Raw genomic sequence first — 23,202 nt, 5'->3', positions numbered from 1 at the left:
GAACCTATGTAACACAAAAAAATCATTGCCATTTTAATGTTTGTAAAGAAATGAACCAACAGATATCGGCAACTTCTTCCATTCTCCACTTAGTGTGTGCATTTCTCAACAGATTAAATTTTCCACCATCGACTTTTATCATTTTATGGCACACAACAAGTGAAGGGGCCATAAACGTATTACTCAGGCTCTAAGACGCTTAGGGAATGCCAGATAGTGTGATAAATGAAAGGCCTTTGAAAAAAATTACTTTGAAGATGTTAGCCTTTTTACAGAACGAAACCTTCGGCAACATACAGTATGTAACATTTTTGATGGGACACAATGGGGTTTATGGAAAGTGTTATTTTAATTTTGAGTGACGGCAATACCAATAGAGGCAACGAGCAATATGACAACGTATGTAATCATAGTAATACCACCATAGTTTTCCTGTGCTCCTAAAATGTTGTCATTCAATACATCTAACACGGTAGTGTGTCAGTGCTGTGGTGATGGCAGGACTTTTTGAAAGCTTGTTTCTACATGGCAGCAACACCGACAAGCCTCCCAGGATAAACTGTAAGCATTTGAATCTGAAAAATTTGACATTCATTAATTTGTCATTCAAGACCAAGTTCTGTCAGGAGGTCGCGTGGGGTTAGAAAAAGTCAGGGCATGAGTGCTGCATTGACAGATGAAATCATATTGTCCACCCTCATCACATAGTTAATTTGATTATCTAGAAAGGTTTTAAAATGCTATAAAAAACCCTTTTAAACAACACATAGATAGCAGATGTCTTACCCCATCCGCATCAAATGCAGCTCCAAAGCCAAAGTCGCCTCCTTTCATGGCATCTACCAGAGAGGTGGCGTAAGTCAGGCTGGGCTCAGGAGGGCGGCCGCCGAAGTCCTCCAGAGGGACACAGTTGACAGCGGAGTTAGCCGGGGCCCCCAACTCATCACATAGGATCCTACGTACATAGGGGCCCATAACTGTAACACGAGAGGAGAAGAGAAGAGAAGAGAAGAGAAGACGAGAGGCATTGACCAAATAATTAACAACAACAGCAGCTTAGGGGGTTGAATGAGGGGATGATGATTTGTCTCACCTCCATTCATTGCATCTATGTGTATCTTTAGCTGATCTGGTCCTGTGAGGAGACTCTTAATGGCATTAAAGTCAAAGATGTTCCGCAGCAGCTGTAGATACACCTCAACTGAGTCTACAATCTCCACTGAAAACACAGAGAAGAGACCATTAGTACTGCATGGCAATTTGTTTTTTTGTAAGCATTTGTGCAAATGCCACCCAACTTACAGCGCATACAACTGTGTGCCAAAGTAAGATCAATCCAGAGTATTTATACAGAAAAGGCAATGATCGACATTTATTTCTACAGATGCCCCAAAGTATGAGCCATGATTTATGCTAATATATTATAGTGCTGATTTCTAGTTTGGCCCATACCAACACAAATGATGCAGAAAAGTTTTGACCTGGCACACGTCACTTGTCTTCAGACCGAGGCTTAGAAAGAAGAAATGGCGCCGCCTATATAAACCGTCTATAATTTGGAACAAATTGATTTGATTGATTTATTAATGGTTAATTAATAATTTACTAATGCATTATAGATTAGTTGTAATCCATTAATAAGGAAAACATTTGGGTTTAAAGGTTATGATAAATTCCTTTAGCTCTTTGGTTCATCAAGTAAACAGTTTGCCCAACCGCAGAAATTTTTCACAACCTGGCAACCCAAACGTTTTTGTTAATGGATCTATAAAGCAAGAGTAAACATTTTATTAATCATTTCTAAAACCGCTAGCTACAATTTATTAACTGTTAGAAACGTTGCCTTATTAGAAAGTGCTACTGAAATGCCTTAACATTTTAAATTTTGGCTGGTTATTTTGTTTTAATATTCACTTAGTGAATAGTGACAGACGAACGTACAAAAGTGAGTGAGTGACTGAATGAGTGATTGAATGAGTGATGGAGTGAGTGTGTCTTGCACCTCGGAAAGGTTTGAACTTGTTCTCCAGGTCAAATTCTTGTCTCCCCAGCCTGGAGAGGTCAATGCGGAGATCAGGGCAGATGGCATACTCCTCAAGTGTCCGGCTCACCTGGTAGATCCTCTCCATCACTGTGTCCGGAGACGGGCCTGCCAGCAAAATAAAGACATACATTAATATTTGTAAACTTAAGCAACACTGGCATTGATTTTTTTTTCCTATTAAAAAAAACATCCCTGACTCTAGACATTGTCATAAAACTTCTCCTTCATCCTGAAAAAACAAACAAAAAAATGGCATCCTTTGTCACCTCCGTTTGCCACATTGAACTTGATTCCAAAGTCTCCACCAGGGCCTCCGGGGTTGTGACTAGCTGTGAGGATGATCCCACCAATGGCCTTGATCTTCCTGATGATGCAGGAAACAGCAGGGGTGGACAGGAGGCCGTTGTGGCCGATTACCAGACGACCAATCTGCACAGCAAAGATATTAGTGAGGCGCAATGCCTGTTGTGTATCATTCCAGGATGTCACCTATTGTAATAACGCTTTCTGATATGCTGCAATTGTCTTATAAATTGAAAGTTTCGGGCTCTACCATCTTTTGTGGCTGCCACGGATGTTTCTCAAAATTTGTATATATGAAATTAGGCTGGAAAATTGTTCTGTGAAAAAGTGACCATCTATGGGAAAATGAAGCAGACAAATGTCAGGTAGTGTTTCTTGAGCTGGCTGTGACATAAAATCTAAAAACACTTATTTTTTTCAATTCTCACCTGAAAAAGTTCAAGAGTCCAGGTCTGACCTGGACTAAAAGCAAAACTGGCCCAAAGCCTCTTGTCATGCTACAGCTGATTAATGGACAGCCCGCCTTTAAAAAGCAAATTGTCTGCCCCAAGAGGGTGCCTAAATAACTGAGCTACACCCTCCATGTATAATGTGTATGCTACTTTTTAAGTGGTAATACTAGGAGCATCCCATAATACCCTTCATATCAGCTAAAATAAATAAAAGTGTCCTCACTGGAGAGGAATGTATTCTCCTGACGTCAGTGTATATCCTCGAAACATCCGGCATGTTGCATGCAAATATAAAGGACCGAGAGAGAAAGTGAAAGAAAACCCTAAGAGATGTAGTGCATTTAGCCTGCACAGTATTGTGTGTAATAACCTAAGAACACGTATAAAGAACTCTGTTAGTTCTCACTATGTTTAGAATTTATTCGGTAGCCAGTATAAAAAGAACGGTCGACATACTGGGTGGGTAATCTGCACTATTTGCCACTATCCTGCCTTTTGGTTCAATGCCATATAACAGGGGATCCCCAAAGCAAGCTGTTTGGCCTAGGACAGATGGGGGGGGGGGGGGTGAGGCAGGAAAATAGGGCAGGATGGATGGAAGTGCTGATAAGACCGACATCAAGAGACATTTGGCTGGGCCAGCAGAAAAAGGACCGATCTCAAAAACAAATTATATTCCCTTCAGATTTTCCTTTGGAACCTGTCCAAACCAATCACAAAGATCTCGGAGCGAGCGTTTTAACTGAGCTGTGCGGCTTTTCCTCCTCTTTGTGTCTCTAACTCTTTCTTCCTATTTTCATTTATCTGCTGCTGACACTTTGGGATCAGATCACTTTTTGGATGGGGGACAAGTTTGCGTGTTCTAACACCACAGATCATTACTTTCACCCAGTCTGAGCCTTTCAAGTTTCTCTTTGTATGAGGAGATGCCGCATTAGCTGAGGTGGTATATCAGCAAGTATTGTAATTATAAACAAACATGCACCAAATACGTTAAGTAACAAGTAAATATGTAATGTATTTATAAAGGTCTGGTTTAATATTTTGCCAGAAAAATCGTACCATGTTTTTTAAGAAGTGCTGGCAGTAAATTAGCCAGCCTAATAAGTTATCATGTACAGACCACCTTATCACTGCATCTTGTAAGGGCCACAGTGCTTCCTGAACTTTGTTTTCATACATGATTACCTTTGACATTTTCCATGAAGCGAGAAGAAATTATGATAATTAAACTTTATCATAAACATATCAAACTTAAAAGGTTCCTTTTACACGAATAAGAAATAACAAAAGAGTTGATCTTCTACTTGGTCAAAGGTTTTTTTCCCCACATGTTGATATGGTGAAAGAAATGCACGGCAGTCTCGGTGTGAGACCCCCCCCCCACCTTCTTACCCCATTGGCAGCTGCCATCTGCACTATCACTTCGATGGCAGCTCGGCTGAAGTAGCGGCCGTCGCTGCCCACCACCATGGTGCAGCCCTGTCGGTCCCGCAGGTCGATGGAGGACAAGACGCTCTGGACGTAGTTCTGCAGGTAGTTCTTCTTGCCCTCGAACACCGCTGTCTTCCTCCGCAGCCCGTTGGTACCGGGCCGCTGGTCGTCGAAGGGGGCGGTTTGGACCGTCACGACCGGGATGGGGCTCGTCTCCATCCTCCTCGCCGGGACCCAACGGGAGGACGCCGATCGAAGAACCTGAAGCTGGGTCTGGAGTTGGCGACCGGTGGGATCCGACCACAGAGTAAGAGCAGTGGGGCTGCGGCGGATTGGCAGCTCAAAGGTGGACCTTGTGGGAGACTGTTGAGTGAGGCTACAGTTGTCCTTGTCGTGGAGAGCAGTGACGGCAGCCCCACACCGGGATGTAGAGGCTATAATGAAAGGAACGACTCAGCCAAAAACGCTCTCACCTCGACCACTGGTGCAAGAGCCAAGAGAGCTGCATCCCTCAGTACTAAACTAAACATTCAGCAGAACTCTCCTCTGCTGGTAGACAACTCCCTCTTTTCCTAATAAGCATGAACAACTGACTGCAAAAAAAAAAAAAAAAAAAAAAATCTGGGAGGGCCAGAATCTTCAAGGCCCACAATCAGCTGAGCCTCAGGCCAAAAATAGACCTCTGACTGGAGGCAGAGGGGAATTGTTTCGGGCCCGGTCTGCAACCGGACACTGCCTGTGTCTGTGCTGTCCACACTGCCCGGTATGAAGGCATAAGCCGTGACTGGAGGCACTTACGGGAGTTCAAAAGTGGGAAATGAGAGTGCACCGAGCGAAACTTCACTCCACTCACAGCACCGTTTTTCTCTTTGATTTCAATCAGATTTGTTTCAGGATGGTCCACACTATATCTATCTATCTATCTATCTATCTATCTATCTATATCCATCTTTATATATATCTCTCTATATATCTATATATCTCTATATCTTTATCTCTATATATCTTTATATATATATTTGGTATAGATTTTAAATGCAAAAAGGAATCGAAACTGTTACACTGTGATTGTTGGCCTGCAACCTCACAGCATTAAGTGGCCCGTCACAAGAAGCCAACATCAGGCGCAACATGTCGGCTCCATTATTTGGCAAACAGTGCGACCTTGAGGCTGGAAGAAAGAACTGAACTTCTCTTGTGAATCTAAGAGCGCGCTCGTCTCTCTACAAATAGATCCCTAACAACCACAACAACCGAGCAGATCTTTGTGAATCTTTCACTTCTTTTACTTTTAATTTTGCGCAGTAAACGAACTCGCGGGATGCAATTTTGAGAAACGGAAGCGTGGTGGTTGCGGCAGGCCCACATTTCTGTGCCTCTCTTACACATCTGCGGCTTTCATTATTTTTGATCAACAGGGACTTCTGCACCTTTAAGTTACGCGATGGCATCGTGCCCATTCATTTGTTGTGTAAATGACTTTGAGGTTTTATGTAGCTTATATCCAACTCGGCAGGCTGCCCCGGACCCAAACTACAAACTGCACATCCTTGTTGTAAGTAACCAAATGAAGAACAGCACAGCAGATATTTTTCAGACGTTTATTTTGACACGTTAATTAATAACAAAAAACACATTCATCAACGAGGGTTTCAACTGCAGCGAGTCTCACAAATATATTACCACTCATCTTATTTACAATGATTTCTTCTAGGACATAACTTTGATGTCAACGCACATAAATATCATGCAATTAAAAATATTTCTTTAAGAAATGAGCTACGCCAACGTGTCTTCACATAGCATCAAACATACAGACACTGTAGAGGTTTTTTTTTTCTTTCTTCTTTTCTTTCTTTTTTAAATGACCAAAGGCTTCAGCAGCGAGGGTAAGGGAGTCTGAGATGCTCATTTATTAAAGGGGCATTGCTCAGCATGGCAGGAGGGCAGAATGGAGTCCTGGGAGCCTGCAGGAGCGTCGGAACCAAGCAGGCCGCGGGGCCCGACATCAGAGGACCGTATCCCAGGTGGCCGTGATGGCTCTGCTGCGGGTTCGGGTTCGGGTTCTGGGGACTGGCGGGAGAGGGTTTGCTCATGATGCTGTCGATGCTGAAGGAGCACTTCGCCTGCGGCCCAGGCTTTGGCCCAGCGGGTTCCGTGGAGCAAAGCGGCGCTCTCAAGTCTTTAGGCCCACTGCACTTCCTGTGATTGTTCAGGGTCTGCGGTAGAAGGTGATAGGAAGAGGGTGGCATCATGATGCCCTCCTGCAGGGGCACGTACCGGACAGGAGCGGCGGGCGGGGGGCTCACCTGGCCCTGTACGCAATACGGTTGCCCGTACGGCCGGTAGCAGTTCAGGCTGGAATAAAACATAAGTCCGTCTTTGCCGAACTCGGGCTGGTTTCTCTTAAACCGCTTCCTTCGTCGCAGGAAGCTGCCGTTGTCGAACATGTCTTCTGAGGCTGGGTCAAGAGACCAGTAGTTACCTTTGCCCGGGTTCCCGGGCTCCCTCGGGATCTTGATGAAACAGTCGTTGAGGGAGAGGTTGTGCCGGATGGAGTTCTGCCAAGCGGGGAACTTGTCTCGGTAGTAGGGGAATTTGTTGCTGATGAAGTCACAGATGCCGCTCAGCGTCAGCTTCTTCAGCGGGCTCTGCAGGATGGCCATGGTGATGAGGGCAATGTAGGAGTAGGGAGGCTTTACCGAGCCGCTCTGGGCTTTCCTGGACGGCGGTGCGTCTGCGCAGAAACTGTTCTCACTCTCCCCCGATGAGTCCGGCTCGGAGGAGTCAAATTCGGCACCGGACTCTGCTGAGGAGCCGGCGTCCGTCGAGCAGTCATTTCGATATAAACGCACGCGGGCAGGCTTATCCTCGCCCACTATGTCAATCTCATCCTCCTCCGGAGGCAAGGCAGCGTGTTGTGAAGCCTCAAATTCACTGGAGAGAGTCATGGTCACACGCGGGATGTTCACGAACACCTCAAAACTCGACTGTGCCGAAGAGGCACTAAGGGCTCGCCGTGCGTAAAAACCAAAGGCAACTACTCGTGCGTAAAACGCGCATCTACCGTCTGGCTCCTCTTAAACCTTGTGCACCGGCTGCTTGCTGGGGTTGTGAGAGCGGAGGCTTTATATGTTGAGAGCCTGTTGCCCCGCAGGCCAGTCCCATTAACCCTCTGAACCTATCAGAGTAGCCCCTCGCCGCGGGGAGCCGGAGGAAGCAGGCACACGGGCGAGGGGGGGGGGGGGACTCGGGTTGTCCCGAAGTGCACAGGGCCTACCCATGCGCGGAAAGCCCAGTTTCTGGTGGCAGTTGGTTGTATTTTAGCCGATGTGGGGTAAACTTTTTGTGCGTTTTATTTGAATTGTCAAACGGCTGAAACGGGACCCAACAACTTACAAAATTACATCAAAAGAAAAAAAAAGAAAAAAGAAAGAAAAAAGAAAAAGAATCACAGCTTGCTGCTTCACAGCCAATTCCTCTCTGTAGTCACACAATGTGTGGTAAGCTCGGGCTCTATACCTAGTGTTTTATTTTGGATAATCACCTTTTCTACATCAAGCACAACGACAGGGACTTCGGCTGGTCTGTGCCCCGTGGACATGTGCACTTTATGAAGATATTGTCCTGTGCCTGTCCCGTTTAATCGTTTGATATTACAGAAGTACAGCAGCACAGTCGGAGGTGAGATATTCTTGGGATTTTTAACGCCACGCCTAACCCGTGATAAGAGACCAAGTGTTTCCCCGTCGGAACCCCCGCGGGTTCGTTTAGTTTGCCACCTCTGGATGCCCGCGGGTGGCGTGACCATGAAAATGGCCGTGGCAAGGCTCCCCGCGGCCAGCGGAGAAAAGCCGCAATAGGCGCCTTTACGAGAACATCAGCATCAGAATCGAGAAGGAAACGGCTCAGCGGCACGATGCGCTCTGGGCCACAGGGCTCAGCTCCGCTTTATGGCCGGGATGAATAGTCGGAGCCGTCCTCAAAGCAAACCGGTTCAACAGCGGATATGTACTAAAACCGTCCTGCTGAACCGTCTCCTTTGCAAATGACCGAGTTGGGAAAACTCCCACCTATTTCCTCACCTGACTGGGCCTACTGTGTGCCCGCGCTGTGTGTGTGTGTGTGTGTGAGATGGTTCTCACATGACTATACCAATCAAGGCTTAAATAACAAATACCAGAAAACAGAGTGTTTGTAATTTTGTCAGGTTTTATGAGCAAAATCTTCAGTGAGGCTGCAGGTGCAGGTGACAGCACCAGGAACAGCTGAGATCATCTTATTTTTCAAGGGAAAGACAAATGGCTAATTAAAAAAATTAAAAAAAACTTTACATTTTGATTGGAGACATGTAAAAATGCAGTTTTTAATTTAAGATTAAATAAAACCGGTAACAACTGAAAGTTTCACTTTAGTAGAAAGCTAAAAAAAATTAAGACAATCACCCAGTTTAGATAGGCAGATCAAAACATGACAGGTTTGCATGGCACTAGCAAAATGTTTATAAAAATATAATTAGAGCCGATTATAATTATTTAGGAGACTTTCGTTGTAAAGCATTACTTTGTTATAATATTTGAGTTATCACACTTGTGAAACAACCATGCTATTCTCGTCGTGGTCTGTTCACTGGATGCAAAAATTAAAAAACTTTGTATGCGTTTCAAAACAATGAAAGCTAAGATGTTAATGCTCTTGGGGGCCTTTTTCACACTTTGTTGAGTATCATAGTGAACTTACCACCTAAACACAAAGGCACTTTGTCGCTCTTGTTATGTTAATAGTCTGCTGTTGTCAGCTGGAGCAAGCCAAGTTTACAAATGATTAAAAACATTATTTCGTTCAGGTATATCAGAACAGTTACAGAATAACATGTTCAGGGGGAAAAAAAATCTTTATTTTCAATAATTTAAAAATACAGGATGTTAAAAGCCAGAAACATAAGCAAGGCTGCTTCATTTACAAGATAAAGTCTTGCACCAGACTTGATACAGTTATTGCGATGCTTTGCAACCTCCAACACTATTTAGGCTCCCAACCTCCAAAAGTTGCAGATTTTACAAAGCCGTCTTTATAAAAAAAATGCAGTGGTTTGACTAAATTTCTAGATTTTTGTGGTATCTTTGTGTGTGCGCACATTTTTTAGTTTTTTTTTTTTTTTTTTCTCTCCAGGGTTTATTGATAGAGGCCATGTTTGGTAAGTTTCCAGGGTGAGAAGCACGTCACACAGCATTTAGCTCAGGCACTACAGCAACATAAATACTCTTCCTGTGATATACCGTAGGTTTTAAAGCTGGTTTTGATGGATTATCACAATTTTAAACTGCTGTCTTGATCACTACAGGCACCTTAGCCATCCTTTGACATACCTCATCCTCATGAGAGAGAAAGGAATGAACATCTGAAACACAGCGCCAGATTTATGGATGGCCAAAGCCACAACCTCTGCTCCAGAATCAGTTTTTGAGTTGAAGAGGAGAGAAGAGCTTCTAGCTAATTTCTCTCTGCCCCTTGCACGACTGTAGAAATGAACTGCTCCCGAAGAACGTCCTTGTCCAGGTTCCTACCTGAAAAACAGAGGGAAGTGAACATTAACACAGTACGGCTATATGCACACTCAGACCGACATATATAGATATGGTGTGTGTAGATAAATGTCATATTTTTGCATTTTTCACTGACCTGCTCTACAACGACTAAAAGACTCAACACTGTCTCAGTTTTCCAAATAATCTGTGCCATGTTACATACTTTCCAGGAAAATTTCTGTAACATTTTCAGGAAACTCTTACAAAATTATGAACTTATAAAGCGTTACCCAAAACTGTGATGCAGAATTACTACCAAGAACTTCATGTCACCTATAGGAATTTATGCTAGAATCATTAAACTACTTAACTCTGAAGTTTTCAATAAATGTGAATGAACCACCCCAATTAAGTGAACATTTGCACAGACTACTTACGAACTTTAACAGAAGATTGTCAACAAGAGCCATTTTAATCAATTTAATGCAACTCGTTGAATCGGCTTCCTTTGCAGCAGTGTTTAAGAATTGCGTAAAGATAAATATGTGAAAGAAGTGTGTGCGTCTTCACCTATGAAGACCAGTCGGTTGATCCGCAGGTTCTCCTCCCAGAGCTGTGGAGTCTCATTCAGCTCGTACAGCTCGTGGACCCCCTGCAGCATCACTTGGTGGGCTTTACCTGCAAATGATACTAGGCCCTGAAAACACACAAAAACACATAAGTCACAAGTCACGAGTGACACATTAACCCGCACCGAATGAAGCGTTTGGAACTGATTAATACTGATGATAACGCAGCCGTTATTGATCACTGCTGCCACTGGGGTGACTACTGTGCTCGACTGTACCTTTAACCGGATGACGATCATGGGTTGCCCTTCTTTGTTTTTGAACATCTTTTCCCATAAGAGATCCTGAAACAGTGGAAATGTACTTTTCAAAACTTTCAAAAGGACTTTATTGTATTATAGTAATGAGCAATTGCAGCGGGGATCTGAATGAGGCAGAGTGTCTTTACCTGGATGAAAATATTCAAGGCGTCCTCGGAGAGATCTCCAGCCACTTCAAACGTCGCAGTTAAAATACTCTGAGGATGACACATGAAAAGCCATACAGAAATATTTTGAGTTTATACAAGAAATTTGACATTTTGTGGTTTTGAAAAATTATTCTACAGATAAATGACTCTCTATGTGAAATTAAGAAAAATACATAAAAGTACTTTCAATGCAGTGGTGAAATTAGTACTAGGATCTTTTATTTAAGAAAAAGTACCAAAGTAGCAAAGAAAAAATACTCAGTACACGGAAAAATGCTGCATCAAAATCTTACTGAAGTAAAAATGCAAAAGCACAATTAAGTATCAGATGTAATAGTACTGATGCAAAATGGCCCCATTCAAAGATTATATATATATATATATGCACACATATAAATAAAATATATATAATATTATATATATTATTAGAATATTATTTTAATGTCACGGCAGAGCTAATTTTAACAATTTTATATACTGTTGGGCAGTTTAATCTTTAGCAATGCATATTATATAAATTTGTTTTTTGTATAAAATCTTGATCTGAAAATTAACTATAGCTGTCCGATAAGTGCAGTTGTGTAAAATTTACAATATATCCTTGTGAAATGTGGAGAAGTATAAAGTGGCATGGAATTGAAATACTCAATGATGTACTGTGGACACATATTTGAAATACATTTTAACCTATATTTGAGTTTTTTGAAATTAGCAAAGTCATAATGAACATTAAACAAAAGAAGGGTTTTTTAACACCCCAGCTGATGACTTTGTCAATGACCGTGTCAAAAACCAAAACACCCTCCCTCCTCTCAATACTTCCTTACAGCATTAAAAGAGCACTTTGTAGATATTGGGGGGTTTTGTGTTGAAGTGTTAAGGTTACACACTTCCTTGTCATTTGGTATAACAACAGAAAAACAGCATTCTCATTTACATGAAAAGAGCAACATGGGGAAGAAAGGGTGTGTGTGTGGGGGGGGTTAGGGTCTGAGGGACGTTGAGCTTCATGCGGGAAAGGGAACCTGGAGAAAACAGACAACAATGCCGTTATTTGCCCACACAAACAACCCTCATCTCTCCTCATCCTGTGATAAAAGTTCATGGTTATAAAGCAGAACTGAAAACTGGATGAGGCCCAATTGCGGCAAGGAGTCAATTGCTCTAAAGCCTGATGAAAACATCAAGAGAAATGGTATGAGACTAATCCTGAAAGACATATTTTTTCTTAATTTACATCATGGAAATGAACTGGACTTAAATGATGTTCGGGTTTTGGGGATACATTACATCTTTTCTTATAAAACTGTACACCAGAGGTTTCCTATTCATATCTAACCTTCAGGTACTAATTATCTGGTGAAACATGGTCGGTATACTACACTTTATGACATCTGGATTCAATTCAAACAACTGTAAAGCCATAATACCTAGACAGGACTCTAGTCAGTCTAGCCAACACAGTGTGCCCAGTCTACTTAAGTCTAGAGCGACTCAATGTCCGTGCTGCCGTGTATGACCGAGACTGCGTCTGTGTAAAAAGAAAACATCAAAAGCCCCAAGTTGATCTCAACAAAAAAAGCAAAGCAGGGAGGGAGTTTTCACTACAGTGTCAGAGCCTGGGGGAATGCAAGGCACAATTTTGGCCTCAGGGGAATGAATCCCTCTTTGCTCCCTAGGAAATTATGTGTTGAAATAAATTAGCAAACAAAACAAGGGAAACCTAAAGATAGTAAGTATGGCGAGTGAATACGTTTGAAACAGTTCAGAGCACATAAAAATACCTGGTCAAGATGAGGCCTCGTGGGTTTCACAAGCTGGAGCTTCTCTGCTAGACTTTCAGATGAGAGAAATTATTAAACACCACGATATATTTTTCCACTTTCATTCCAGAAATGAGACTCATTTTCACTTAATGGGGCTCGGTAGAGGACACTGTTGCGTTTATTACCTCTACTAAATGCAGAAAACCAAAATTCACTTTAAAAATATTTAAATAAAAGTTCAAAATAATTTGTGAAACAACAGTTTGTGTGTGCTCAAGTGTATCTGTAAGCTGTAGTACATTGTGGGGTAGAACCACTGATGAGATTTCACAAGTGCGCATAGTCAAAAAGGTTGGGAACATGGTTTTAAGCCACCATTTAGGTGGTTTCTGGAATAAACTCTTTTACATGGTTCTTTGACAAACTGTACTCATTATGTCATCATCACATTATATGTCTAATCCTGTTTTTCTGGCATATTCTGTGTTCTCTATTTTATGTTGTTAATCTGTAGCTCATTTTTATTGCAGCCTATTGTGGAAAATACATTTGATTATCAGTGAAGCTTTCCTGGTTAAATAACAATTAAATGAAACCCCTGTCTGAAGTGTACAATGTACCGTAAGTAGAAATAAAAGTACTTGAGCTTTTCTTTTATCCACATCCTTCATCTTTTCTGCAGAGGAAAATGGACTGTACAGTTTTTTCTGTTTTGTTTTGATCTCGCAGTATGACAACAAGTGTGCTGTATCAGTGCTTAATGACACATCTCTGAATGGACTTGTGAAAACTTTAGAAATGGCAATTAAATCCTGCAAAACACCCACCACCACCAACCCCAAATAAACTACAGCCCTTGTTCTCCCCATCAGACCTCACAAGGAGGCTAAATGTTGTGTCCAGCAGCTTGAGCCCTGCGTGCTGTTAGTACCACAAAGGCCGAGCGGCGGGGGGCCGCTTCAAACAGCCAGCATGGGATCAAGGGGAGGAGGGGTCTGGACTCTCAAAGGCGGGGGGAAAAGAGTTATCTGTTGGGACATGGGGGACTCCTCAGGAGCCAGTGGACACACACAGCTCTAATCCTCTGCAGCTGGTCTCAGAGACACTGACTGAGGGCATGTAAGAGAGCTTTAACACCGCGGACCCATTTCATTCACATGAAGGGATGAACATTGACTCTATTCATGAGAATGACATTCTACAGGGGACACAATATGATGACCACCCCGTGGTGAAACAGGGGGATGCTCAATAAAAGGGTCTGTTAATGTGAGAGAAACATGGTGAGCAACAGTATCAAAGACTGCTGGGTACACTGTTTAGACAGAACAGCAACCAAGGCCATCAGTACAGTCAAAATAGGTTCGGGATCTTTCGCTTCCAGTTACACATTGGCATGGTCAATATTATCAGCAGACACACTCATATCGGCATTTAGAGTATTTCAACCTCTATGTAACAACAAACTGCAGTGAAGACATGCTCAATATGTAATCTTTCATGGCAATATAAAAAGTGTCGCCATTACACAGTTTGTCCACGAAAGAGCACTGACAAGTTTTATTTTTCAGCTGTGAAGTTTCATAATCTTTTCCTCACATTTCTTCTCATGAGATATTTGGGGTTATCCATATGAGAAAAATGTTGAATACAGTGCATCACTCGACGTTTTAAAATCTTGAATATCGGTCTTGGTATCAGTAATGGTATCAGTCTCAAAAATCCAGTCTTGACCCTAAGGTACCAATTTCCATTTATTACTTTTACTAAAATCAGTAAATTCTAAATTTTTATTTTCAAAACATCTAAATAAAACTTTACATTCAAAAGAAGGGGCAATGTATCTGCACAAAATTTTAGCACAAAAGATGTCTGTCAGCTTTCTTACATGTGTGCTTACTTATACGGTGTCGTGATGGACTGAGCAGTGCTACATGTAGGGATTTTGTCTGGGTCATTCTTTCCTTTCGCATTGCTGCATTCACAGCCTGTGTGCTTTGCCTATTTCCTTGCCTAGAACGGACTATAGAGTTTTCCTTTTTTTAAAGAAACATGTTGTCATTTCTAATATGTAAATTTGAAACAGTGTCGAAATTACGTCATCTGGTTTGCCAGAGAGCACTGACAAGTTTGTTTTCTTAACTGTAAATGTCCCACACAGTACATATTTTAGTCACATTTCCAAATCAATGTTTATGTGACTAATATCAGCAGATATATTTTTATAATTTTTTTTTGAAACACTTAAATACCAATATTGATATGAGGCTTGAAAATAAAGTGTCTTTTTTAAAAAGGTCAGTTTCTTATAGACAGAACTTTTTCTGAATGAATCCATTTTGCGTACATGAGACTTAAATGGAACAAAACCAACTCACTTTGCTCCATCCTTACTGTCAAAGGAATGCAGATCCAGAACTTCAGAGAGATCCACCCTGTGGAAGAAGATCACTGCTTATTTTACTGTTTTCCACTTTGATTAAAAACCCAACCACACCATAGTGGGTAATAAATTAAGCAAGAAACCTCAGCATTTGGCTAAAAGCTGGCTAAAACTAACAATAAGGGTAACCGAGTGAATTGACTCAAGCAAAAAGTTGTGGGAATGTTTTTCCGATTGACCCCTCGCTGCACGGTGTCTTTCATCTCCTCACCCTGGTCTGAACTCTCTGAGGGGAGCAAAGTGGATTCGAAACACACCCAAACCTTTGATACACACTACTTGTGTTAGCCAGATGCTACCTGGGGCCAACAACACACAACATGCTAACGCAGAGGGTGCATATAGACACATATTTGCACGTATGCACACTGACACACATGCAAAAATGTCGGCTTGAAGATCTGGAGTCAAAGATAAAAGACTTGTGGGTAACTGGACACCATTGAGGGTTAGGTGTTTAATCAGGGCGCAGGAGTTTGTGTATGTATGTGAGGCTTGGGGGTTTCTCATCAGCAATGTCACGCCTGAACTGCTTCATCTTTGCTACAAACATCTGAGGCAGCGCTTGGAGTTCATCAGTTACACTAAACAAAGCAGGGAGCTTGGCCACAGAAAGGCTGCATAACCTTAACACACAAAATCATCACATTTTTGTTCAGGAAAAACTTACCTTGATCTCTGGCTTTCTAGAATCTTGACAAGACCGTTTATCGATCTAAAGTGAAAAGAAAAATCTGAATACTAGGCTGCATGTAATGTAACATTGTCCAAAATTTACATATGCAGCTTAATAACACAAAATGAAAAAGTATAATAGTAGAAGTCAGAAGATATAAGGAGTATGAAGTGTGGGATTGTTGACCTGACAGTGTCTCTGACTTGGTTTAGTTGCTCCTCATTCACCAGGTCTGTCTTGTTGATAATGGTCAGGTCAGCAAGAGCAATCTGTCTGAAAAGAAATTAAACACAACATAGTGTTTATTTGGCGAGTAAACACGCTCTTCAAAATTTGCACAACACAAACAACAGAGAAATATTCCCTTTTAGAAATGTCCAAAATTAAGATCATGTGTAAAAGGCTCTAAACCGGCTAGAATCAGGATGTCACTGCCTTGTCAGATTGTTTGTTTATTCTGTGTGTATGTGTAGAGTTGTTCATGGGTGGCAGTGGGCAATACATGCCAAACTCAAATGGGAGCTGATGTTTAGTTTAGAGGTGAAAACACAAACAAAGACAAAGAATGCAAAGGGTCATGCAACTGGTCTTTCTTCCTCAGTGTATTTGTTCAACAGCACCACCATGCAGCTGCTGGAAGACACAAACAGCGAGACGCCCAGGGAGACAGACAGACGGGTGGCAAGAGTACGGCCAACGGCAAGTTGGGAGACCCTGTGCGACCGATACTGAGCAGTTTGTTTAGTTTTTAAAAGGAGTACTCTGGCATTCTGGGAATTACCAATTTCCAATCAAACACCCACTCATGTCAGTTTAGCATGGCTCTGTCCAGAGTTAACACTACCTCCGTTCCAGCCTCTCTAAAGCTCACTTTAAAAAAAAAAAAGTATAAAAACCTACATTAAACATACCTTACTGCTTCATTGACGAGTCCATCTGCTTTTTCCTCTATTAGTTGCTACAGAAAGAAGAGACAGTGGACATAACGTACACATGCACCCGCAAAATGAAAGACAGAAAGTATTCAAAAGTGCTCATGCTGACCATATAGATTGCCAACTTTAAGCACATTCTTGAAAAAATAAAAATATTAGTGCACGTTTGCAACAGCCAACACAAAATGTGACAGATAAATTGATAACAAAAAATGCCCGTATTTCATCTGTGTGAACTTAAGTGACTTTCTCAACACATGAAACCACAGGGGATCACTTCTCATTTTGTTTGTGTCCTGTGGCTTGCACTGGGGATACAGCATTTTCCAAAACAGTTTAATATCTAATAACAGACGGAGCAGGAGGTGTTAATCTGGGTCCTGACCCCTGAGCGTCAATCTGACAGGAATCTGTCACTGCCTGAATCACCACAGCTGTAACCCAGAGGGAATGAATGACAAAAATATATTAAATAAAACACAAATAGATTGGCCGATTGCTGCTGCTTCTTAATTCAACAACCTCTGTATCAAGAGACAAAGGCCTTTCAGAGGGTGTGAGGCCAAGGGCTCAAGTTAACCTGAAACCCCTCAGACAGATGGGTATATCATGAGACAGATGAGGGGAGAGGCAGGTGAGGGGATGTGACAGTCCTATTACGACGGTCGCATCTCTGATATCAATTACCCCTTCACTATGAGTTGTCCTCTCCTTCTCTCTGTCACGATTTCCCTCATCTTGCCTCTCTCCACTCGGAGGACAGAACAGCACCTAGGCCATGAAATGTGTCACCTCACAGCCCATGACACCTTCGAATTAGAGCACATTATCTAGGTGTCACTTGTCCTGTTCCTTTCAGACACCATAGGGAGGGCAGGGTGTGTGAGTATGTGTATGTGTGTATGTGTGTGTCTGCTTGTGTGTGTGTGTTGCTGTGCACTGGAGGTACACAAACAGTCTCATGGGTTCAACTGCTTATTTTGGCTTTTTGATAAAAAATTATTTTTTAATGTTAGTGCTCAGAGGCAAATACTGCAAGTAAGCTTCAAAGTTTGGCGACAAAATGATTAAGGCTGTCACTAATTATTATTTTCAAAACTGATTAACTTTTTAATTGCTGTTTTAGATTTATCAATGACTCAAAGAGCCTATAAAATGTTGTAAAATTGTGAAAAATACCCATCACAATGTCCCACAGATGACAGATGATGAAAAATGCTTGTTATGGCCAATCAGTAGTCCAAAATCCAAAGATATTCTATTTACAAACAGACAAACTGAGAAAAGTAGCAAACTTTCATATTTGAGAAGCTGGAACCAGCAAATGTCGAGCATTTCTGCTTAAGAAATGACTTGAGAAATTGATCAACTATCGAAATTGTTTTAATTTGATTTTCTGTTCATTAACGTAGCCATATTTCAGCACTATACATGGTATAGCATCTCAAAACTGAAAAGCCACTTATCACATACCTGTAGTCCATACTTGGCATCAATGACGGTGACGATGCCTAGGACGAACAAAATATACAAGTTATTGGGGATCAGTGAATTTAAGACAGTACAACAACCTGTGCACAGTCTGTTCTGAACTGCAGTTGCCTTTTGGTGTTTGGTCTGGTCTGACTGCTTACACCACTTTCTCAGCTATTTGAATTACACTTTTGGTCCACTGGCCTGTCACAACAGAGCGGACAGCTGAGTATTTAAAGTGAGGAGCAAGACACCATTCATGCAAACACACACATACCAGTAAAGTAGAAAAATAAACAAGAAAATGTGTTGTACCTACAAACATGGCAGGCACCATTTCGGCAAGTCAAAAAAAAAAAAAAAAAAAAGTCTCTTCAAAAATTGTACTGGAATTGGACTTATTACAGGCTCAAAATAGAAATATCTAATCATAGCACTGACCAGTAAGAGTATTTTAAATCCAGAAACACAGTGTCAAATGCTATACCATATCGCCCCCAACTGACCTATCGTTGGTGTCAGACCTGTAGTGTTATTTGCAAGGAAAGCTTGACTTGTGTTGGAATTTTCAAGTTAATCAGTCTTATGTTAAAGAGTTAAAGCCTTTTAAAGTAAAAAAAAAAAAAAAAAAAAAAGATTTTTATTATAGCACAACCATTAATCAGTGTAATGTTTTTAAATGGCAGCACTAAAATTCATTGTTCAGTTTAAGCTACGTAATTTTCAGCGCATCAAAGACAGAGAGTCATGTGTCATCACAAATATCTTACCATCCAAATAGATGTCACTGCCGAGCTCTGCGTCCACCCAGAACATGGAGGCCACAGCTCCTGCCAGAGGATTGGAACTGGTATGTTAGATATAAACGACTCATATTGTGAAAGTACGTTAAAATCAAAATCATCGAAAATGACTGTCAGGCGGAGAGAAGAAAATGGGGACCTTAAATGTTTTCTTAAATTTGACTAACTTCTGCATGAGTTCTTCAAAAATAGAGAAAGTGGACTCTTGGCTTGTTACATGGGAATTACTTAAGTTAGTAAAAACATACACTGTCAGACATGAGAAAGGTTTGATTTTAAAAAAAAAAAAAAAAGAAAATTTATATGTAAAAATGCAGTATTAATTAGACAATGTTTTTCAGAATTCATGCGCAGTCACTTACTATGTCATATTACCAATAATCTTCAAATATTATTTCAATGAGTTTAGGGCTGAGGCTAATGATTATTTTCATTACTGATTCGTTTGCAGATTATTTTTTCAATTGAGTAATTAACTATTTAGTCTATAAAATTTACAAAATACTAAGAAAATGCCCATCACAATCGCAGCCCAAGGTAACTCTTTAAATTAGTGTAACCAGCAAATATTTTGGCATATTTACTTGATAAGAGATGTCGGATTAATTAATTATCCAAATAATTTTTCTGTCAGTAATTTAATCATTTCAGCACTGGACGAATTTACTTCAGTAAGTGATATCGTTATCTAAAGTATTTGTGTTTAGGGTCAGCACTGCAGTACTTTCAGAAACCCTGTTTCTGCATGCTTTATTTATTTATTTATTTTTCGGGATGAGATCCATGAAGCAGATAAAACCAATATCAGAACCTTTCAATTGTTTATTTCCGGCTGGTACATTTTGTTTGTTTCTATTTTCCTGTGACCGCGGTTTGTACAAGACCCTATGCTACCGTGCCAGCCACAGCTTGTTCACATAATGCACTTTTGTCAAACTGCCAAGCGAGAATAAGAAAGCATTGTAAATATTTGATGGATGCGTAATGAAAACACTGTTTTTGACCGGCACATTTCACACAACTCATCCAACCTCTTCCTGAATGGAAGGGGAGAATCCCCTGGGAGCCTTTATGATTGACAGTGCTGCCGGAGCCAATGACAGACTTGTCTCGGTCGATAACAAGCCTGTCTCAGCCAATGTCACAGCAGAGGTGTGAAGTCAGCCCCCAGTCTGAGCGCGCTCCGTTGGTTCTGTCTGTGAAGCCAAGTGGTGTGCGTCTGCCAATGCCTCTACCTCCTGACACCTGTCACTTAGCGACACACCCCGATCACCACAGCGCTTACCCTCTAATAGCTTAATATTGATTCCCTGATTCAAACGTGAGAGCTGAACGGACAGCTAGGTTTTTTTTTTTGGGGCTACCCTGATGGAAATGTTTTTTTTTGGACGCTCCGGTCACAGCAACACAAGTCTGGTCCTCAGAGTAACAAAATGCTTCACTTCTGATGCAGGCCTTACAGCGACATCTGCAGGGGTTTGACCATTATCTAAACACATCAAGAGAAAAGGGGATTTATGGCACTGCTTGATCCACAGGTCACCCCTAAATATTGTGCCAGGAACGCTAAGTCATTCTTAGTCAAATTCAAACACAGACCGGACTATAGGCAGAGACAGTCATAAGTCACAATTCATTTACTTTATGTAGAGTCCACACTGGTAATATTAACAGTCAACAATCAACAAGTAGACTCTAACATGACTTACAGCTGCTAGTTGTTCACAGATATCTCTACATGCAAATCATGTATGCAAGCAGGATGTATTTTAAACAAGGGAATTGGTGTGTTCGACCTCTGCCATTTAAAATCTAAGAGTCAGCTGCCAAAAAGCGTGAATTTGGTTTGTGTCATAAGCTGTGGATGTGGGCTGAAAGTCACCTCACTTCCTCCAGACCACACACACCCTCTGGTGAAACAGCGGGTGTGTAAAACTCCATGAGGTTTTCCAGGAGGAAAATAACTGTCTATATGCTGTTTTAAGTTTGAAAAAAAAAAGAAAGAAACAATGGTTTACTTAACCATCAAGTAAGAGATCTATACGATAACTGCTCTTACTTTAACTTGCAAATGTGTACCTGGATCAGCAAGTCCTGTGGTTTCTAACAGGATATAGTCAAACTTTCCTTTCTTCTCCATCAGGTTCTCGATAGCTTTGAGACCATTGTCCCTGAAAAATGAATCAACAAGTCAACAAAATGTGCACATTATTTCTATGGTTACATAGTACAAAAAGTAATACAAAGCCAGAATGTGTTCTCTCGTAAGCCCAGTGAACTGGATACCATATAACATATTAGCTCAATAAAATAAACATCAAATCTTATTATTTTTTACTGACAGTATATCCTCATTAACACAGTAGTTCCTGTTAAGAATCAACCTCTGATTCTATTCTGCTGTAACAATGGGTGACGGTTAATGTCCATACTTGACGGAGCAGCAGAGGCAGCCATTTCTCAGCTCCAGCCACTCCTCATACAGCTCTCCTGCCTGGCTCACTGCGAGGGACTTCTCCAGGGCGCTGCCTGCAGTAAGAGCGATTAGAGTCACTGATAGAGGCCGAGCCGTTTGTGGAAAAACCATGACATCCCGCCATCAAGAAATCTGAACCAGAATTAACGGGAAATCTGCACGTTTCAAAAAGCCAAGTGCTTTGCTGGCACGTGGAAGTGATTTTAGATAAGTTTAATGAAAAAAAAGAAAACTGGTCAAAGCAACCTGCTAGAATAAACTCACAACACTGATACTGTAAGAAACCCGACGTGTGTAAAAGAATACTGAGCTCGATGCAAATATAATGCACAGTATTTTACAAACTGTGGTACGTGGTGAAAACCCCGTTTACGAGCTGCTCTGGGTTCAAGGTAAAGTGTTCCTATGCTGCTCTCTTGTGGAAATGGCTGGAAACAAAACAATCAGCCTGCCCACAAAACAAATTGTAATACTGAGTGTAGTGCGTCCTTTGACTAAAGAAGTTGTGTCTAAATATTTGGAGTTCTCCAAAAGACACGATGAGTTTACCCTCTCCAAATTCGTTGAGTATGACTGCAATCCGCTTGTTGTGTTGCTCTGTTAATATGTAGTTCAGGAGTGTGGTCTTCCCAGCACCTACAAAGAAACAGGAAAAACGTTTTTGAGGAGGAATACTTAAGCAAACTGGTCATTAGTGGTAGCATCAATAGTTGCCATGTTTTTTTTCCCAATACTCCTGATTGAAGAACAGACTTTGAAACCATTATGAGGGTGAACAATACCCTGCCCTGGGATCAGAGCTGCGTTTGGCTGCGGTGAGGATTGCAGTGCCAAGATTATATGCCGGTCGATGAGCTTATCAGAGCAGTGAGCAGCACAGACGGTCTCTCACCGAGGTAGCCCGTGATGATGGTGACGGGTATCTGCTCTGCAGGAGGACCAGGCTGCGTATCAATGGGCACCAGCTCTGGGCAAGCATCCTCCTCCTCCTCCTCCTCCACCATCACCACGCCATCCATAACAGAAATAACGCTCGTCTACCGGGGCACACGATGGATCTAACGTGACGAATCAGCACACAGACACACTGTAAACAGCCATTAACAGATTTGTGTGTGTGTGTGTGTGTGTGTGTGTGTGTGTGTGTGTGTGTGTGTACATGACAAAACTGGGGAAGAATGTGATCCGGTCGACGACACTTGGATCTCTCGTAGAAATGCAGAAATATCCTGCGGGATCTCGGTAGCGTCCGAAATCCCCCCCCCCGAGACGCCATAACATTACAGACAACATCGAAAAACAACATGAACCCCCCCCCCACACACGGTATTGGCTCTCTGTAAGTGAGCAGTGTACGATCGCGGATCGCCAACGTGGACTTCATCCTGATACCTGCTCAGTGCGCCACGACAGCAGAACCCGCCGACTTCCCCTGAGTTACCAAGGCTGTGAAGAAACTACCTGGTGGCCCCCCCACCCTGACAGATGCGGACGTTCAAAGTTTTTCCCCGAAGACGTTACCTCCCGCACGGCCGTGGCTTTACGTTTTGACAGCGTGCTACACCGTAGAGGCTCCGCTTGAGTCCTGGAGCAGTGACGATATGGTTCCGCTCTCGTCCACGGTTAGCCGGGACACGAAGTCTACGGAAGGGGGGGGTATAAATAACCCTGGAGTCAGCCGACGGAGGAATAATAAAAAGTTACAACCTGCTCATGACAATAAATACACGAAGGTTTTGGTCTTCTCCGTCCCGGCAGCAGCCTCCCGGACTAAACTTGGTGTGGTGACGAGCGTCCGCCACAAGAGGGCGCCAGGAACCAGTTTATGGCA

General features: G+C 42.0%; 3 protein-coding genes across 5 annotated transcripts in view; all 3 read right to left on the bottom strand.

The window, feature by feature from the left end:
* pgm5 (phosphoglucomutase 5) overlaps positions 1 to 4,686 on the bottom strand; it is a 29,765-nt gene extending 25,079 nt beyond the window's left edge. The window contains exons 1-5 of the mRNA XM_040155805.1: positions 4,195 to 4,686; positions 2,311 to 2,473; positions 2,003 to 2,149; positions 1,094 to 1,219; positions 787 to 977 (exon numbers count right to left, since the gene is read on the bottom strand). Coding sequence (XP_040011739.1) covers positions 787 to 977; positions 1,094 to 1,219; positions 2,003 to 2,149; positions 2,311 to 2,473; positions 4,195 to 4,452 — 885 coding nt within the window. The 5' untranslated portion in view covers positions 4,453 to 4,686. The remainder of the gene's footprint in view (positions 1 to 786; positions 978 to 1,093; positions 1,220 to 2,002; positions 2,150 to 2,310; positions 2,474 to 4,194) is intronic.
* Positions 4,687 to 5,887: 1,201 nt separating this feature from the next.
* foxd5 (forkhead box D5) lies at positions 5,888 to 7,184 on the bottom strand. Its single transcript, XM_040155978.1, has one exon. It carries the CDS (start codon positions 7,182 to 7,184, stop codon positions 6,111 to 6,113), a length of 1,074 nt encoding a protein of 357 aa, XP_040011912.1. The 3' UTR covers positions 5,888 to 6,110.
* Positions 7,185 to 9,361: 2,177 nt separating this feature from the next.
* Positions 9,362 to 23,163, bottom strand: cbwd (COBW domain containing). Of its 3 annotated transcripts, none has more exons than XM_040155823.1 (17): positions 23,079 to 23,163; positions 22,764 to 23,012; positions 22,264 to 22,429; positions 21,921 to 22,007; positions 21,328 to 21,424; positions 20,975 to 21,066; positions 18,863 to 18,922; positions 18,093 to 18,130; positions 16,596 to 16,642; positions 15,871 to 15,957; positions 15,679 to 15,723; positions 14,944 to 15,000; positions 12,584 to 12,635; positions 10,779 to 10,847; positions 10,609 to 10,674; positions 10,332 to 10,458; positions 9,362 to 9,800 (listed from the first exon to the last, which is right to left on the bottom strand). In XM_040155823.1, the coding sequence occupies exons 3-17, from the start codon at positions 22,388 to 22,390 to the stop codon at positions 9,727 to 9,729; spliced, it is 1,125 nt and encodes a 374-aa protein (XP_040011757.1). In that variant the 5' UTR covers positions 22,391 to 22,429; positions 22,764 to 23,012; positions 23,079 to 23,163; the 3' UTR covers positions 9,362 to 9,726. The 3 variants fall into 3 exon arrangements, with proteins under 3 accessions (XP_040011757.1, XP_040011758.1, XP_040011759.1); XM_040155824.1 differs by having other exon boundaries at positions 22,893 to 23,012; XM_040155825.1 differs by lacking the exons at positions 9,362 to 9,800; positions 10,332 to 10,458; positions 10,609 to 10,674; positions 10,779 to 10,847 and adding an exon at positions 11,500 to 11,824.
* Between the last annotated feature and the right edge of the window lie 39 nt (positions 23,164 to 23,202).

Source organism: Xiphias gladius, chromosome 19 (genome assembly GCF_016859285.1).
Source record: "Xiphias gladius isolate SHS-SW01 ecotype Sanya breed wild chromosome 19, ASM1685928v1, whole genome shotgun sequence".
NCBI lineage: Eukaryota > Metazoa > Chordata > Actinopteri > Istiophoriformes > Xiphiidae > Xiphias > Xiphias gladius.
The sequence above is the reverse complement of the archived record's forward strand: the minus strand, read 5'-3'. Positions and strand labels throughout refer to the sequence as shown.